General features: G+C 39.6%; 1 protein-coding gene across 2 annotated transcripts; it reads left to right on the plus strand.

Annotated features, from left to right (window-relative positions):
- The first annotated feature begins 460 nt into the window (after positions 1-460).
- clstn3 (calsyntenin 3) lies at positions 461-19,144 on the plus strand. Of its 2 annotated transcripts, XM_055209820.2 has the most exons (19): positions 461-767; positions 1,614-1,680; positions 3,370-3,492; positions 3,904-4,114; positions 4,190-4,398; positions 5,117-5,266; positions 7,612-7,797; positions 8,127-8,414; positions 8,588-8,700; positions 8,910-9,069; positions 9,424-9,483; positions 9,938-10,086; positions 10,302-10,450; positions 12,767-12,993; positions 13,419-13,580; positions 16,046-16,191; positions 16,334-16,469; positions 17,364-17,548; positions 17,639-19,144. In XM_055209820.2, exons 2-19 carry the CDS (start codon positions 1,614-1,616, stop codon positions 17,789-17,791), a joined length of 2,874 nt encoding a protein of 957 aa, XP_055065795.1. In that variant the 5' UTR covers positions 461-767; the 3' UTR covers positions 17,792-19,144. The 2 variants fall into 2 exon arrangements, with proteins under 2 accessions (XP_055065795.1, XP_055065796.1); XM_055209821.2 differs by lacking the exon at positions 1,614-1,680.
- Positions 19,145-19,222: the final 78 nt, after the last annotated feature.

Genomic DNA, 19,222 nt, shown 5'->3' on the forward strand with positions numbered 1-19,222 from the left:
GGTGTTTTTGGGTTCTGCTGTCACAGGCGGTATGACGTCATCTTGCAGTGTTGCTCCTACATCTGAAGCCCAGATTGAGATTGAGAGGATTTCAAACGCACCTGTTTGTGATTATAGAGTCGAAATGGGAAGAAATGTGAGATTTAACGATCCCTGTTATGCATCAGCCCCCATTCGCTCCCCTCACCTTCAACCAGATGCAATACGCAGCCCACTAACGGAGAATTCCGCTACTGACACTGTTCAGTACATTAATATTGATTAGGGCATGTTAACGAGTATTGTCGGCCATCCAATGAGAACGTTTGATTCTTGAATTTTAATTAATCGCGTTATCACATTCCAATAAGCACCGAATGTCTAATTAATATTAACGATCTGCGTAGGTCTTACCTACCAATGGTGAAGAGTTGATCATACATATATAAAAGCAAACCTTTACCACAGTAGCCTTCGTAAATTCGTGAGTTCGGGGGTGAGAGAGAGAGAGACGCAGTGTGGGCGGGTTAAGAAACTGCGTGAAGGAGGAGATAGCACCGCTATTGCACCGTGTCTTTTTCTCACGGTATCCGTCGAAGACAGGACATTGGTTTCTTGTCATCTAACGTACCGTACACTTCAAAATTCAGTTTTACGTCTTCTCACAGTTTATATAATTCAGGGAGGCCCGTTGTGTACGGTGAGCTCGTGTGTCGGCGGTGTCATAGGTGTGAGTGTGTGACGGATGCGTGGAGGAAACTGAGCAGGGTACCATCTCACACCTCACGGTAACGTTTCATTTTATCCCAGAATTATATTTCTAATTTAATCTTTGTGCTTCGGATTGGGGTCTTACTATGTAGAGTCTCATTTCTGCTTTGTAGATATATTGATGTCAAGTCGCTTAAACGTATCCATTGGCTTAAAATCGATGCATGTTTGTCGCATAGACATATGTGACATATGTAACGCATTTAACTCCGATATGGGAGAAAACCCGGTACGTTAAGTCCCGTCTGACAAGTTTACAGCCTTTAATCTGAATTTACAATATATAAATGTAAATAATACAGATAAATTGTCGTCTTCTCGTATTTCTGTGACGAAAAGCGAGGACATGTGTCAGGAATCTCTTAATTTATACTGTTAACAAACCTGTGCTCTTGAGCGAATGTGATAGCAGTGTACGCGCGCGCACGCTCTCGAGGATACACCTGCAAGCGCGTGTGAACAAGGATGCGCAGACTTCTTTAATTTCACGCGCACTCGTGTATTAAATGCGGGTTTCGTGCTAAGTGATTGTCAACAGTAAATATAGGCAGTATAAAAATCCGCATAAGTCTGGGTAAGCACTGCAAACCAGCTCTCATTGGCCGTGCAAGGCCTAAGCTACAAAAATGTTGTAAAGCGTATTATTATTACCATCATATATGTATATAATGATATTTAGTGTATAACACAGAGCAGAGAATCTATATTTGAGTATAAAACCCCAGTGTGATGTTCAAGGTAAAATGTCTGTCTCTCTGTCTCTGCGCACACTGTCTCTCCTCTGTGCTTAAACTGCTTTATATCAGGTTAATGCATGTATTTCCCTCTGTCCTTCCCCTTCTGCCTTTACCTTCCTCCCTCAGATGGCCAGAATGAGTTTTCTCTCCTTTCTCCTCTTTTGCTTGACTTCGGTTGCCCATGGCAACAAAGGTCAGTCTCCTCCATCCTTTTGAATGTTGATATTGAGCATTGTGTTGATGATTTGTCCGTAAAACTGTCTTGTGCAAGCCACATGATTTATTACTGTTGCATGTCATGGCTGTCAAATTTGAAATGATGCCAATATTCGGACCGTTCCCCAAGAATATTATGCTTCCCGTGTCTTAAATGAAGAAAGAGAGTGGTGAGATCACATGGTTTAGACACCAAAAGATCCCACCAAGCACAAGACACCATTTAGGTGTTGTTTTTTTGGGGGCTAAATCAAGTCATGGCTTTCATTTAGCCCAAAAAGCGACGTCTAAATCGTGTCTTGTGCTTGGTGGGATGGGATGCGTTTCAAGGTGACATAGAAAGAGACATGATGAATAAAACTGAAAGTGAATTCAATATAACACATTATGGTATGACATAACAAAAGAAGGGAGAATAGATAAAAGGAACTATTTAGTAGAGAGTGAGCGAGAAAGAGAAAAGTGCAAATATGCTAATGAAGGATACACATGTGATGTATATTGTAAGGTTACTATGAGAGAGGAAGAGAGAGAGAGAAGGAGAGAGGTCGGCTGTCTTGTCCTTGAAGAAGAGGGTGAAAGATTATCTCTTCTTGTCTATGCTATTTTTAGGACATTGGAAAGCAGAGATGCTATTTTTCTGAATTTACGCTCAACGCGTTTAAGTTATTGCTATCAATCCACTGTCACCACAGTTGACAGTCATATGAAAAGCACCGGTCGGGTCAATGTGTAAAAAAGCACGTGTGATGGCGGAGGCAAAGTGATGTCTCTCGCTCTATAATCCAAAGAGTAATCCAGCGATTTGATGCTCAGATTAATGTTATATGGCTGAGTGAGGGATGAGAGGGATGCACGCGGGCGTGGGTGGGTGGGAGACAGAAAGAAAGCTAGAGAGATAAATGCCAAAAAAAGAAAGATTGAGATGAAACACGAGAGTGAGCGGGTCAATATGCAGTCACAATTCTCATGCACATGTTACCGACTGCTGCATTGTGGTCAGCACACAGCTGTATATATTGTTCAGTCATTTTACTTCGTATTTTAATGAGATTTCTGTATGTGACCCACTTATCACATGAAATGTGTTTCCAAATTTGTACCTTTAGAAAAATGTTTGAAAGGAAATTGAATTCGCAGGGTGAAGAATTGGATTTAGTAGAAAAACTGTGTTTACCTCCGTTTCCACTGATAAATGTCCTCGTGAGTTTGCCCGAGAGTGGGATTTGTATGGTTGGGTCCCTGTCAGATTGTTCAGGGTGAGCTGTCTGTCTGCACTTGAACGATAGGTGCAATATACCTCCCCGTGTGCGATCAGGCCAAAACATCTCTACAACTAATTACTCTGCAAAGCGGTGAGGTGTGGGCTGCTGTGTGTTTGGTTTGTGTGTGTCTGAATGTGTGTGTGTATGTCACTCAGTTTGGTTTAATGTAGATTCCCATATGGATATGTTTGTAACTTAATGTGCAAGTGTTATGCATATGGCCAAACCATTGCACCATCTGCTGCTATGCTAACGTATTCTAGATTCTCATCTGATCTGACTTTAACTGTATGTGTTTGCTTTTGAACTTTCACCTTCACCAAAAAATAGCTGTTTATGTATCAAAGATTGTTTTTGTGGATCTCACCCACTTTCATGCATTTGTCATTGTTCATTCTCAGCCAATAAACACAAGCCATGGATCGAAACAGAGTACCAGGGAATCGTCATGGAAAACGACAATACTGTCCTGCTCAACCCACCTCTGTTTGCGCTGGATAAAGATGCGCCCCTGCACTACGCCGGTAAAGATGCTGATAATGACAAAAATGCTCTAGTTGTTTAGTACACTTATGGCTCTTGTGTGAAAAGGAAGAGTAATCATGCATTGGCACTCAGTATGTAATAGCTTATTATCAACCTAATATGATATTGTTTCTAGTGTAATGTTAAACGACAGGCTCTAGATAGATGTTTTTGGACAGCTAGTTTAGTGCTACAGTAAGTGATTACATGTTATGTTTACACAAATGATACGAATTAAACGGGGATTAGAGCTGACAGACGCTGCCTGAGCTAACATTGCCACACAGTGCCATGTCATGTGTGACATGAAGGCAGATAAGCGTTTACTTTCTGGAGAGCATTCAATAGATGCTTTCATGTTTTACACATAACACATTCCTCACTATAACCTCCTCTCTCTCTGTTTTAAGGGGAGATCTGTGGATTTAGGGTTCACAATGGACCGGGTGGTTCTGGTTCTGCACAGTTCGAGGCAGTTGTGTTGGACCGGTCCACTGGAGAAGGTCTGGTTCGGTCCAAGGAGCCTCTGGATTGCGAAAGTCAAAAGGAGCACAGCTTCACCATTCAGGCTTATGACTGCGGCGAGGGTCCTGACGGCACTAACAGCAAGAAATCCCACAAGTAAGTGTAACTTTCACTTAAGTATAATATTTGAAATTATTTAGGGTTGTGCACCTAACGCCATTTTTTTCCCAGGGCCACAGTGCACGTTCGGGTAAATGACGTGAACGAGTTCTCACCTGTCTTTGTGGAGCGTCGCTATGAGGCATCTGTGCCTGAGGGTCGCCTGTTTGATCGTATCGTGCGGGTTGAAGCAGTGGATGCCGACTGTTCCCCTCAGTATAGCCAGATTTGCTTCTATGACATCATCACGCCCAACGTGCCATTCACAATTGACAATGATGGTGAGAATGACATGTCCCACACTTATATCACCCATAACTATTTGTTTTTCAATATATAGGTCATTAGGGAATCATCAAATAGCTGCTTTCCCATGACAAAAAGTTGCTGGATTTAGATTGAGGTATATTCACCCTTGCTGATAGCCATTCAATGCAGATTAGCGCGTCCATTGACAGATTTAGGGAAGCCGATCAATAGCCGACATTTTGTAACATGGCAAATGCTGACGAAGAAGCACTTGGCCAACAGAGAGGAACAGAAAACAATGGAGAAAGATACAAAAAGAAAGGCGCACGAAAAATGGTTCTAGGTTTGGCCATGACTCTGCAGATTTTCTGCTGTTGTGTGTGTGTGGTTTTGTAATTTGGGTCAGACTGAACCAGACACCATTCTGTGAATATCCTTTTATTTATTGTGCCACCCTTAACTCTATTTCTTTTACTCCCTCGCTCACTCGCTCTCTTTCAGTTCGCTGTTGGCCTTCATCTGTCCATAATTTTTTTGCTTTGTGTGTTCTGCCTTATTTCTCATTTCGAGAGGCTTTTGATGGTTTTGCCTTTTCATACTTTCTTCATCATATGCTGCCAGTGTCCATGGCAATTTTCAATATGGTCTATTAGAATTAGGTCTTCTATCTCTTTATAAGTTCCTTGCACTTACCTTTAAAATATCCTAATTTCTGATTATATGAACTTCCTCCCTCTCTCACAACCTCAGGTAACATTAAGAACACCGAACCTCTGGACTCTAAACGCCAGCGCGTCCACAGTTTTTGGGTTACAGCATTTGACTGTGGAAAGAATCGGGCTCAGGCTGACGCTCAGGTCATCGTCACTGTCAAACCTTCCTGCAAGCCGGGCTGGATTGGTAATTACTCGCAATTATATTTGGTTACAGAGTATTTTGTGATTAATTGTTTTTCGCAAACACAATTGTCTTGAATTTAAAAAAATTTCAATTGAATGTTAAAGAGCCCCTGTGACGTTGCTAAAAAGAACGGTACCTTGTGTATTTGGTGTAATGCAATGCGTTCGTGTGATTTATGGTTAAAAAGCACATTATTTTACACATACCGTACATTATTGTTGCTCCTCTATGCCCTGCCTCTTTGAAACATGTCAAATTGTAAAAAAGGCTCATTGTTCTAAAAAGCGTGGTGTGCTCTGATTGGCCAACTATCCATGGCATTAGCCGAAAACCTCAAGTAAACTGTTGCCGACTATCCCTGTGTTCATTGTAGTTTAAGACAAGAGATTTCAGTTGGAGACTATAACTTGCGTTATTGTAGACGTTGGGATTAGTAACTTTGCAGATTGTTTACCTTTCCTAACACACACTTACACACCAAAAGAAATGTGAAATCATAAATGTGTTACTGTATAGCTCAGTGGTAGAGCATTGCATTTGCAACGCAAAATGTCATGGGTTCGAACCCAGGGATTACAAGTACTGATAAAAATGTATAGCTTGTAGGGGTGTGATAAGATTTCGTGCGACGAGATCTCATGAGATTAAATGTGTCTCGCGAGATTAATTATGTCACGGGATTTCTCGTGGAGGTTGAAATGCTGGCCGTAAAAGAATGTTTTATTATAGAATATTAACAATTATAAAGTTTACCAACTCGTATGAAGTCTGAGACACGTTGTGTTTGTCTGTCGATCAGTGTCAGATGTGAAGTCTCAGCAGATTAAACCCTCACTTAGAGTTTATATGATTTAATGTCTGCATGTTCTTGCTAAAAAATGACAGTGGCTGTATCATTTCTATTGTAAAGAAATGGACATATATTAAATATTTAAATGGATTTAAACATTGTTTGGCAAAAAATAAGTGTTTCTCTGTCTAAAGTGAAAGTAAAGATAGCATCTACGAAATGAGCCCACTATCGCCCCCTGCAGGCATTTGTTATAATACACAATGCTTTTTATTTATAGGCCACAAATGTAATGTGTTTGTTAATGTAATGTTGTTTAATGTTACTTATATTTTTATTACCCAAAAATAACAAATTACTTCATTATCAGTTAGCAAAATAATTGTTACGGCCAGTCCTTGATTAGTTCAAACATTTAAAAATAATGTGATTTCAGTTTCTTATTCATTTATTTTATCATTGAGGATTTCTTAAAAGTGTAAAAATATAATCTCGTTCTCGTGAACCCAATCTCGTGTCTTGTCTCGTCTCGTGGATTGAGTGTTTCGTCACACCCCTAATAGCTTGTAATGCACTGTAAGTCGCTTTAGATAAAAGCGTCTGCCAAATGCATAAATAAATAAAAGGTAAATAGGGGCTCTTTAATTATTTAATTGACAACATTTAAATACAGTGGGGTCCAAGAGTGAAATCTATTTAAACCTATTTGAAACAGTGGCGGATCGAGACTCCTCATCCGAGGGGCGCTAATTCAAAATAAGTGTTCGGGGTATCATGTGTGTGGTTCCCTTTTCCAAAATGTGTGTCCTGCGTGTCGAGCGATCGTGTGTGCATCACGTGTTTTGTGCCTGCTGCACACGCGTCAAAACCGTTTATGATAAAAGAGACACAAGACACTCCCTTAAAATTAAACTTTGATTACGCATGAGATTATGCAAGTATCTGGCAAGCGTCTCTTTTATTATAAAACCTTTAGACGCATCTGCAGCAGGCACTTATTTTGAGAAGACATGTGATGCACACACGATCTCTTAAAACGCAGAACACATATTTTGAAAAAAAGAAACCACACACATGACGGGCTACATACCTGTTGTAACTAACTTTGCATCGAACACCTTCAAAAACTGTCCGCCACTGATTTGAAATCTAATAAACCAAAAGACCTCCCAAGTACACAGAAGAAAAAGAACTAATGAACAAGGAAAAGGTTAAAGAAGGTTTACCGAATATATTTGGATATTGACCGCATTTTTAAGTGATTTACATTAATACAGAAATGACAGTAAAGAGTGACTGGAGACTTTTTAAGAAGAGTGGATTTTTCCATGCACTTAGAGGGTTTTGCTGTGAAATAAATAAGGCATTCCAGTTACTAACTAATAACCTTTTCTTTGCCATAAAAGTAAAATTACTAAACCCAAGAGCTTGAAAACAATTGCTAATTTACAAGAACCATGTCAGACGCACTTAGAGGGTTTTGCATCTGAATTAGCAGATATTGGAAACCTGTGTTGCTGAACTGTGTAATCCAATGTTTGTGTTTGAATGACAGGATGGTCAAAGCGGATTGAGTATACCCCTGGCTCGGGCAGTATCCCTCTCTTCCCTAACCTGCACTTGGAAACCTGTGAGGAGACTGTCTGGAACATCCAGGCTACTGTTGAGCTTCAGACGGGTCATATTGGGAAGGGCTGTGACAGGGACAGCTACTCCGATCGATCTGTGCGCAGACTCTGTGGTACGTTTGCAAACCGCTCCGGCTGATCTGAGAAACATTTTCACTTTCTCATTAGGTTTGAATTTGATGATGGAAGCAAGTCCTTGTTAAATAGGATTAGCAGTGATTAGAGGAAAAATGCTTACTGTGGACTTGGAGTTTATCTCTTCTGGTCTCTGTTGCCCGACTGTTTATCTCATTTAGAGCAGATGGGAAAATGTCTTATTGTCCTAAATCATTCCATTATCTCCAGAATGCAAATCCACTCAAATGAGGACATATAGTGTTCAATATGTCATGGTTGGAATTTTTAAACAGCAGATGTGTTTTTAAATCAATTTCGTTTTCAGGTGCCGTGAGGGGTGAAGTCGACCTTCTTCCACCTCCATCGCCTGCAACCAATTGGACTGCTGCGCTACCGACGCTGCCATCCTCTGATTCATCTCTGGTCTTCTCTTTCAATGGCTCCACCCATGTTGCCGTAGTACCTGATTCGGTTGCTTCAGCAGTGTCAGGTGACCACTTCACCCTGCAGCTGTGGATGCGAAGAGGAGGAGCTAGCACTCAGCCACCCACCAATCAGGCGAGAGGAACCCGTAAAGAGGAGGAGACTATTGTCTGCAGCACTGTTAAGAATGGTCAGTCTGTAATTTACACAAAAATAAACATGATTGACTTACCACACATCATTTAAATCCAAAATATAACATATTAAAGTAAAATATGCAGCTGGTTTTATATACACTAGCAGTTTTGTAAGAACATTATGTTTTATTTTAAGTAAGACGTTCTGTTTAACTGTGTGTTCCAGATGATTCATATTCTCACTACTCCCTATCGGTACACGGCTGTCGTCTCTCTCTTTTCTATTGGCCGGATGTGTCAGCCGCAAGACCTGTCAAATTCCTCTGGAAGCTGGAACAGGTGACTCAACTCTGATTAATCTTGGTTGCTTGGGTACTCAGTTTGAAGCATGGCTGGCTTTGTGGACTTACTAATTTGGTTTAGCGGATGATTTTGCAACGGGTGGTTGAAGGGGTCAGAGTCTGTAATAGGATACGAGTTAACAGATACATTGTTCTGATCTGTGTACAACTTACTTAGCTGAACTTTCACGTCTGACTCTGGAACAGGTGTGTGACAGTGAGTGGCATCACCTGTCCCTTAGTGTGCAGTTCCCCTCCGTCACACTCTATGTCGATGGTGTGACCTTCGACCCTGCTCTCATCCATGACAACGGAGCTATCCCCAACCCTGCACCACATCAACGACTGGTCATTGGAGCATGCTGGGGTAAATAAAATAAAAAAACCTTAAATCTTTGGTGAATAGATATCAGCAGTAGGCAAAGCAGAAATCTTTCGTCACGTTCTTTCTGAGACTGTGTGTGATTCAGATAGCTATTAATACTCTTAGTCGCATCAATTATTTAGATAAACAGAACCGTTCTAGCACGCTGTGGCACGCGCTCGGCGTGTGTATGTGTAGCAGAGATTTTAGTCTCCTGCTGTTCGGCTAACTGGGTCACGTAGTCTGTTAATCACCTCTTAAAACTGCTTTATCAACTGATGTTTTGACACTGGGCTAAGGCTTCTAATGAATGAAATTACTCTTACTCAGTCCCATTGCTCTATTTCATTCCTACAGAGCCAGAGGAGAAACCCAAAGATATTTTGAACAACACCATGCCGGAGAGCAAGGACACAGGTGTGCAAATCACAGAATGTGTTTAATGTTAATAAACCTCATAAAATTGTTGTCTTACCATAGTTAATATAACTATATAGGAAGTTAATTATGTCGACATACACTATGGGGCGGTTTCCCTGACAGGGCATATCCTAGTCCCAGACTAAAATGCATGTTTGAGCTGCCTTAATTTCAAAACACCTTGCAATGACATATTTTAACACATATCACTGCCATTGTTTTGTCTCACGATGCACACACCACTATTGGTTTTTGTAAGGTGTGTTTGATAAAATAATTTAAATGTCTTAATATAACTAAGATCTAGTCTTGGACTAATCTAAGCCCTGTTTGGAAAACTGCCCCATTGATGGCATAAAGATGATCTCAAAACTAACATAAAACTTAATTATGATTTTATGTGAATGTTTGGGAACAATGCATACATTTAAAATCCCATTTTGCCCTATAGGGAAGTTTGTCAGTGGCTACAAGGGGCTGTTGTCAGGTTTGACCGTGCGTCCAGGAAATGTGGAGCCACACAGTGTAGTGGAGTGTCTGTATGCTTGTCGAGAGGGGCTTGATTTCGGGGACCTTGAGACTTTGGGGTCAGGCATGAAGGTACAATAAAATCAAGCTTTCATAACTTTACACAGTCATATGCAAATGCTAACGTTTTTTCCTGTTGTAGATTAGCCCAATAGGTTTTCCTTGCTTTTACAAACTAATGTCTACATCATCAACAGAAACCATGGACTTAAGTTGTATTTAACTAGGAATATGCCTTTGATGTATACATTTGCTTAACTTCACTAACTTAAGCTTTGCTTCATCAGGTACATGTGAACCCAAGCCAGTCTGTGCTGGTTTTAGAAGGAGACGACATTGAAAGTTTTAACCGTGCGGTTCAGCAGGTGACATACAGAAATTCTTTACGATTTGCAACCCCTGGCGTCCGTCCTCTGAAACTTACTACCACTCTTAGGTAAGCATCATATATATTCCTTTAATATATTTATTTTAAATATCATGCCATTTCCCAGACAGGGATTAGTTTAAGCCAAGACTAGGCCTTAGTTTAATTAGGAAATATAACAAGTTTTAATGAACATGCCTTACTAAAAACATTGCTTGTGTGCATTTTGAAGCAAAAGAAAGGGCACTGATGTATTTTAAGATATGCAGTGCACGTTGTTTCAGTTTGGACAACTCTTACATATATTTTAGTCTAGAACTAGTCTTATACCTGACCGGGAAACCACCCCTATATTTGTAATGCTCTTGCTTAAACATTTAAACCCAACCAGCTCAAATGAAAAATACTATAGTATATTATAGTAAAATTACCATAGAAAAATGTAGTAAAATTACTCTAGTAAATACTATAGTGTTTTTAAAACATACTATAGTAAATGTGTTACAGTAAACTGTATTAAAAGTACTATAGTAATTTATAGTAATCTAACTATAGGAAATGAATTAAATGACTCTAGTAAATACTATAGTGTTTTTGAACCATTCTGTAATAATGTAAACTGTATTAAAGTACTATAGCAATTTATGGTAAACTTACTATAGAAAATGTAACATTTCTCTAGTAAATACTATAATATCCTATAGTAAACTACAATACACTATAGTTTACTGTAATAAGAAGAACTTAAGTATACTATGGTACTACTACAGTTTATGAGTTTACTATAGTTAATACTACGGTATGGGTAGTAAATACTATAATTTACTACAGTTTACTATAGTAAATACTAAAGTATACTACAGTATTTTTTTATGTGGGAGCATTTTAAAGGTCACCTAATATAGCAATTTTTCTACATAAAATATAACGGTACATTCACACGGGGCGAAAGCGTTAAGGCTTGACGGAAGGCTTGTCTGAAGCCTGACCAACAGCCAATCACAGTGGCCGCAACACATGCTCCCGTCTTTCATAACCGTAATTGGCTGGCTCTGCCTTGGTTAGTTGCATAAGGTGATCTGATTGGCTGAAGCACGCGTTGCCGCTTGAAAAGTTGAGAAATCTTCAACTTCTGCCGCGAGCAACGGCAGTGATGCAGCGCCAACAGATCCACAATTCAGTTCGGTAACGCATGATGTCACCCATTAAAAGTGAATGGGAAGCATTGAATGTACCGTTAGTCTTAGGTGTCCCCGGAATGTGCCTGTGAAGTTTTAGGTCCAATACCATATAGATGGGTTATTATACCATGTTGAAAAGGCCAAATTTTGGGTGTGTAGGAAAAAGTGCTGTTTATGTGTGTGTCTCTTTATATGCAAATGAGCTGCTGCTTTCCTCCCTATTTACTGTTATCTATACTAAAAACATACACTGTTTTATAACCCCTTAGCATTACTGAAAAAGGCTAAAAAAAAAACGCCCAAAAAGGACACTATTTGTACCTTGCTGTGTATATTGTATCTTGTTGTATGTCATGAAGTTCTGTCAAATAATGCAGTGTTCCTCCCACGGTACATTGAACTTTACGGGGTTAATAGAAAATTCCTTTACTTTATTGTTCATAATGAATGTGCTGTAATGAATTATGTAAAGAAGATTCAAAATAGAAATGATGATCTAACTGTGGTCTTTGAACGGTTGTGGGTGGGACCTGCGAAAAGTGATGTCAGTTTGCTCAAAAAACGCCAACAGCTTTTTCCATGAGACTGTTGAGGTTTTACAGGAATTTATTAAAAAGTAGTGGGCAGATTTTTATCATGACTTGGTGGTTATGTACACACATAGGCAGGCGATACACAATTATGTTCAAACAACAAATGAAAAATGAATTTCTCATATAAGGTGAGATTTAAGATTACAGACTGTTATATTAAATTGTATTTATATTGTTTATATGTTTCATTATTGTACCTTTATAACTTAATATAACATTTTAAATGAATTTATCATAATATATTTGCTAAAATAAGCAAGATATTGGCTATATAGTGAATAGCACATTTATCTGGATGAGAATATCATTGAGAGAATTAGTGCAAAATTAGTGTTTTGGCAGGCATGTATAAGGGGCTTTCCTTCCCTATTAACAGATATCAAATCAGGAGGTCACATGGACCAGCTGTAACAGCATTATCATTGTTCAAACGGAGATCAGTTTATTCAGCTGCTAACAGTGAAGAGATTTATTGGCACACATATTCATAAACATATGGGCACAAGTCTGTACAAACAGGGTTTCACGAACTGCATCAGAATATATTTCAGTGAAGATGGTCTGAATGATTCATCTGTCCTTAAACCTCTGATATCTTTATCGTACCGTAGGTGTTTCAGTGAAGAGAGCTGTCTCTCTCTCAAGCAGCTGGAGGGTTATCTGGTCGTACTTCAGCCTGATGCCCCCCAGATCTCTCTCTCAGGGGTGGGACCCCACTTGGCTCGGCCAGCCGCTGAATTTGAGGGCCCTCAAGGGGTCCCCTTGTTTCCAGAGCTTCGCATTGTCTGCTCCCTGTCTCATGCCGTTAACACAGCTGCCCAGGGCATGGAAGGAGGGGGTAAAGTCTTTAAAGACATCTTTAATCATCTTGAATCTCACAGTTTGATATCTGACCTCTTAATAGAGTTTTTATTTCAGAAGCATTTATTCATTACAACAAAAGATCTATATCTACTTTGATTACAGTCTAAGAGATTTGTCCAGGGGCATTTGAGAATAGAGAAGTCAAGGGTTTTGTTTGATATTTGCAAATGTATTACGCTGTCGATAGGAAGGCAAAGCAAAGCAAGTAATAGAATTTATTATCTGCCCACAGGTTAATCTATACTCCACTGCTTTACTTGTCACTTCAGTCTGCTCTCTGTTATCTGTAGCTTTGAGCTTGTGTAATACAAGAGACAGAACTTTGCTCTCATCTCACTTTTTACTTGTTAGGGCCAAAGGGCAGTTATGTTATTTACTCGTTTTCTGTCTCTTTATCAGCTCTGATGTCAGATGCCGTGGCTCACACTCTGGATGGGTGTGAGGTCCAGCCGTTGGGGGAGGAGCTAAACCCTGAAAGGGAGGAGCTTCTGGTTGACATGGATGCATTAAAAGAGAGAGGGCTGGACATCATTAACACAATGGCCTACATTGCCATTACCGGTATTTATTAATTTTTTCATTTTATACAGAAGAGATATGCATAAACAGTGGAAATTTTAACCAACTGGTCCTTTTGGTAAATGTATGAGATTCACATAGGTGTCCAAGAAAAGTAACCTAGGATTATCAAATTAACTATTAAATATATGGCCATTTTTACAAGCAGTCTCAGGCGTGCCTAGAATGTGTCTGTGAAGTTTCATCAAATACACCACAGATCATATAGTATGTCCAAAATTTCCCTATTTGGGCGGGAGCAAAAAAGTGCTGTTTTCATGTGTGTATTTTTAAATGCAAGTGAGCTACTGCTTTCAGTTCAAAACAGATCTGATTCCTGTGAATACAGTCTGAGGAAATAGTAACTTTAGCCGCATTAGTGCTAACAAACACATTTAGAAAAGCTTTTTGGTAAAGCTAACCGGTCATTAAGTGGCTGTGAGCGGGGCTTTGTTTGTGTGACGTCATATTAACAAGATAATTAAAACGGCATGTCTAATGCTGCGTTCACACCAGCCGCGGTAGAGCCATCAAGCGCGAGTGATTTCAGTGTTAAGTCAATGTGAAGACGTGTTGACACGCGTCTGGAGGTCTCGCTGTGCGAAAAAGCCGTTTAGCGCGGTAGATGCGATTCCGCCTCATTCGCGCGAATTGAGCATTGTTGAAAAAATTTGAATTTTGGCGGAAAAGTTACGTGATTAGAGGAACTGAGCGGAGTCGCAGAAGCCCTTCCCATGACGCGAATTTCCGGGTGAATGTCTCGATGACTAGAATTTCACGCGTGGCTTTCACACACGAATGAAGCTAGTAAACTCAAAATGTTCAAGTGACAAAGAAACCGCGAATTAGACGCCTCAAGCGTGGAGGTGTGACCCCATGGTTATGACTGCTTTGGTTTAATGGCGATTAAAAAAACAAGGGAGTGGATGGATTTTTTTTGTAGGGTGAATGGGTTTACACACTGCCAACACACATTTATTAGCCTGGTCGAACCAGACTGTCGAACATTCATTTAATTTGTACAGAGAGTCTGGCCACGCTCCATTGCAAAGCGTTACTTCTGTTAAGGAGGGTCCTCTGTTGAAGTTTAAAACTATTGGATCTGCCCAGAGTCACTCAGGATCTGCCATAGGCAATCGCTAACATGTGGTTGTGACGTATATCATTTGCCGAAACCGGACGGAAACAACAAGTCCGAATGACCAGACCAACAAAACTTAGCAAACATGATTCTTGCTCCGGCTTTAACTTCTGTATATTCTGCAGTTTTGCAACAACGGACCGAATAGCTTTTCTCACATCTTTCTCCGCTGCCATTAATGAACTACAACTCAAACTGACGCACCACCTCAACGTCATCATTCTTAGCCACCCCCCCTCTGTTCGCTGATTGGACCTGCAGATTTTTGCCGGAGAAAACGAAACTCTACACAGCAGTCACAGACGTTGTACTGAAGCGAAATGAAAATTAAGCGGAAGCACGTAGGAGGGCGGAGCCAGGCTACCTTTTTACAAGATGTAATATAAGTCTCATCCGTACTTAGAATGTGTCTGTGAAGTTTCATCAAATACACGACAGATCATATAGTATGTCCAAAATCCCGCTATTTGGACGGGAGCAAAAAAGTGCTGTTTTCATATGTGTATTTTTAAATGCAAGTGAGCTACTGCTTTCAGTTCAAAATAGATCTGATTCCTGTGAATACAGTCTGGGGCAATAGTATCTTTAGGTGCAATAGTGCTAACAAACACATTTAGAAAAGCTTTTGGGTAAAGCTAACCAGTCATTAAGTGGCTGTGAGCGGGGCTTTGTTTGTGTGACGTCATATTAACAAGAACACTCCCATGACGCGAATTTCCGCGTGAATGTCTCAATGACTCGATTTCATGTGTGGCTTTCACACGCGAATGAAGCGAGTAAACTCAAAATGTTCAAGCTGCGAATTAGACGCCTCAAACTTGGCTGGTGTGAACCCACGGTTATGACTGCTTTGGTTTAATGGCGATTAAAAAAGGAGGAGTGGATGGATTTTTTTTTGTAGGGTGGATTTGTTCACACACTGCCAACACACATTAATGTTCAAACACCGTGTAAAAGTGGATTTTGCATCATATGGTCCCTTTAAGATTTTAGACAATGTTTGACAGCCATATTGTGTTTAATACCTTTATCACAATTACATACATTTTGAATAATATGTCACTGTTTTAGAAATTGTTTGAAGATTAAAACTTTATTTACGTGAATATTTGCTATATTTCCATAATGGTATTTGGTGTTTGGTATTTGAATAATTACATAATGATAATATTTTATAAAGTAAAAAATTCCAATCCAAGAAAAAGTCCAAACACTTTACTTAATCTGGATACCACTACTGTTATATCAAATTACATTGCTAGGACAATAATCTTTTTTATTTAAAAACTGTAAAAACTATTTAATCCCTTTCATTCTTTTCCTTTAGGAGCGGAGTCTATCTCTGTTTATGAAGATGTGTTGCGCTCCATTCGTTATCGGTTAGCCAAAGGCTCGGCCCGTTTTGAGAGGAGGTTCCGTCTCTCTTGCTCAGAAATGAATGGACGCTACACCAGCAATGAAATCACGCTAGAGGTTAGAAACAATACTGGTTATGGATCTTCTACACTTCATATACAGCAGAAAACACAACATTAACCCAATACATAGACTTCCTGATGGTTCACACACTTTATAGAGGTCTTACACACTTTCTTTGTGTTACTTTCTCCTGCAGGTGAACTTCCTGCATTCTCTGGACAGTCTGTACCATCCCTCTCATCTTCTGGCATCTCAACAGCAGTTCCTCCATCCATCCCACCACACTGGAGAACTGAGTGGACACTCACTACCCAACCCACACCGCAACTCCGGTAGATACCTTCGCATATACAGAAACACAAAAATTTATCTTTCAATATAAGGTTTTTGAAGTCAACTTTTTATGGTAGTTGCACCCTTCTTTTGGCCCTTAAAATTAAATGACCTGTTTTTATTATCATTATTATTTTTTGGTTTTGTGCCGTTAAGATAGAGAAGTGTGTGGCATAGTCTTGGGTTTGCTGTTTGCTAAATATAGTTTTAAAGTGTTACATTTTTTATTAACAGCCTCTTTGCAAAGCCTCCATTACATTGGGACAAAATCTCAGTTGACCTTATTGGGCACCATAGATATATAGACTAGATGTCGCCTTGGGGTTCTAAGCATGCGTCAAAACCGCCGCCATCTTGGAACAGGGGTCTTGTCACAGGAAGTAGCTAGGTAATGTTACGATCTCCGTCTGTACTTCGAATTCATGGACGATGCCGGACTTTTGTGCTGCATATGGATGTTAGGTCTACTAGCCCTATGCATTATAGTCAGAAAAAGTAGATTTTCATAATATTAAAACTTTAATTTTTTTCTGGACACAATGCTAAATACATGTCGGACTGTTGGAATGAACAAAAAACGCCCTAGAAAATCGCATTCACGATTTATGGTGATTTTATTTTCGTTACACCTTTGACTACAATGACACAGATGCAGGGGTCCCCTGTTTCAAGATGGCGGCTCTATTTGACGCATTCGTTCCAATGAACTGCCATAGCCAAGGCGACATCTAGTGTACATATCTATGATTGGGCACCTTGTTTTAAAAAAAATACATTTGCCACATGTATGGTTTAGAAAAACATATTAATCTGAATTGGTTCAATTTATCATGAATTATTATAAATTTTAGACATTTTGTCTCCCTTTCTCTTCTTCTCACTCCTTCTCACAGTTGTTCCAGGAGCCGCAACAGTCATCATCATGGTGTGTGTGGGATTTTTGGTTGTCATGGTGATTCTTGGTGTCTTCCGCATCCGTTCCATCCACCGCCGTGGCGAAGGAGCAAGAGGCGGGGCCAAAGAGGGCAGTAACCAATGGGATGATTCAGCCCTCACCATTATTGTTAATCCTATGGAGGTACGGATCCACCGATACATCTCAGCATTATTGATAATGTGCCTGTTGGAATTTGTTACTCACATGCCTCTTTTAATTTATTCTTGTTAGTCATTTGAGAACCGCATGGGCATTGCCACAGATATGGAAGGAGATTGTGACGATGAGGAAGAAGTAGTGGATTCACCTGATGATACCGGTGATGACCAACAAATCATCATCAACAAGAAAGAGGGAAGAGACTCCACCCCCCGACGCTACTGAGCCAATCAGATACTCCAAAATATAACATGTTACACACATTTAAAGAAAATGAAAAGTCTGTAACAATGCAGTTATTGGATCTCAGCCTCTGTGAATGCAATGCTTCTCTCTGGAATCTATGCTCCCACAAAACGCAATGCACAATGAATATCCTCTTGCTCAGATGTGTGACTAACATCTTGCCACTCTCGACCCAGATCCCAGTATTTATAAATGGCACAATTATATTCTCATTCATCCTACAACCCTTCCAATTGATGTGCTCACCACACTGTATCAGACACATTGACAACACTGTAAATTATCAACTCACATCCAGCTATTGACCCAGGAAGTTACATCCTTTTATAATTAATATAACATCTAGTGCCCAGTATACTGTCTACGAAACTTAACTTCAGACGCCGTCTTTCCTCTGCACAATCTATCTCTCGATACATTCCTCTAAGAAATTCACATGTACAGAGTTAGAGGATTAGTCAGTCAGTAAAGGTGTTTAGTAATATTGATAGACTGCAGGTAGGTAGGCAATTGCTTTCTTTTAATCACAATAACACAACGATTACCTTCACGCACACTGACAGATTTTTTGTGCACCTTTTCTCACCTCACAGTACAGTGCAATGCCCTCTGCTGTATTAGAATGTTAGCTCAACCTGGGCAATTTTGATTGTACTTAAATGTATGTAAATACAAATGACTATTACTATTATTATCAATTTTTTGTTTGTCGGTTCCATGATTTTTCTTCATTTCCAGTCTTTGCACTTTCAAATAGGCTAGTTATTTTTTTCTAATATCTCTATTGGTAATAAACAGTGATAATAATGACAATAATAGTATTAGTATTAAGAGCGGTAATGATTGGCTTGATGAATGTCTATTTATTTGTGTGTTAAATCGTGTAATTTAAGAACTTGTTAATAATCACAGTGAAACAGAAAGATACATTATTGTTATGCCTTTCCCATCATCCCTTTCAACATACACCTGTCTCACTCTCTTTACTCATCTGTCCTCTTTTTCCCCTCTGTCCTTCCACTCTTTATATACTGCCACTGCTTTTTTGGTTTCTGAATGTACAACTGTGCCACCCTTTCCTCCTTACCACCTTCTCTCTTCCTGTGACTATTTCTCTGTCTGTGTAAGTGTACAGTGGAAACCTGTCAGTAAATAAAGGCCTGTTGTTATTAAGAATGCATTAATAAGGTACATTATTACAACGGTTGTCATTGGTTACATATACTTACAAATACAATGACATTGATTATATGGCTTGATTGTTATTGATAACCTTCCGAAGAAATAATCTGTTAACAAAAATTCATAATAAAATCAAACGGATGACGTCAAGCACGTGCCCCCTGCTTTTTGCTGTTAGTGTCGAATATAAAGTACTAAAGTTAACGTGGGAACAAACAACACGAATGA

This window comes from Misgurnus anguillicaudatus, chromosome 10, assembly GCF_027580225.2.
Source record: "Misgurnus anguillicaudatus chromosome 10, ASM2758022v2, whole genome shotgun sequence".
Classification (NCBI taxonomy): domain Eukaryota; kingdom Metazoa; phylum Chordata; class Actinopteri; order Cypriniformes; family Cobitidae; genus Misgurnus; species Misgurnus anguillicaudatus.

Excerpts from the sequence above, each read along its gene's own strand:
- clstn3 (XM_055209820.2), top strand. The coding sequence starts at position 1,614 with ATGGCCAGAATGAGTTTTCTCTCCTTTCTCCTCTTTTGCTTGACTTCG. Across the intron at positions 10,451-12,766 it reads AAACTTACTACCACTCTTAG|GTGTTTCAGTGAAGAGAGCT; the intron begins GTAAGCATCATA and ends ATCGTACCGTAG. Across the intron at positions 16,192-16,333 it reads GCAATGAAATCACGCTAGAG|GTGAACTTCCTGCATTCTCT; the intron begins GTTAGAAACAAT and ends TTTCTCCTGCAG.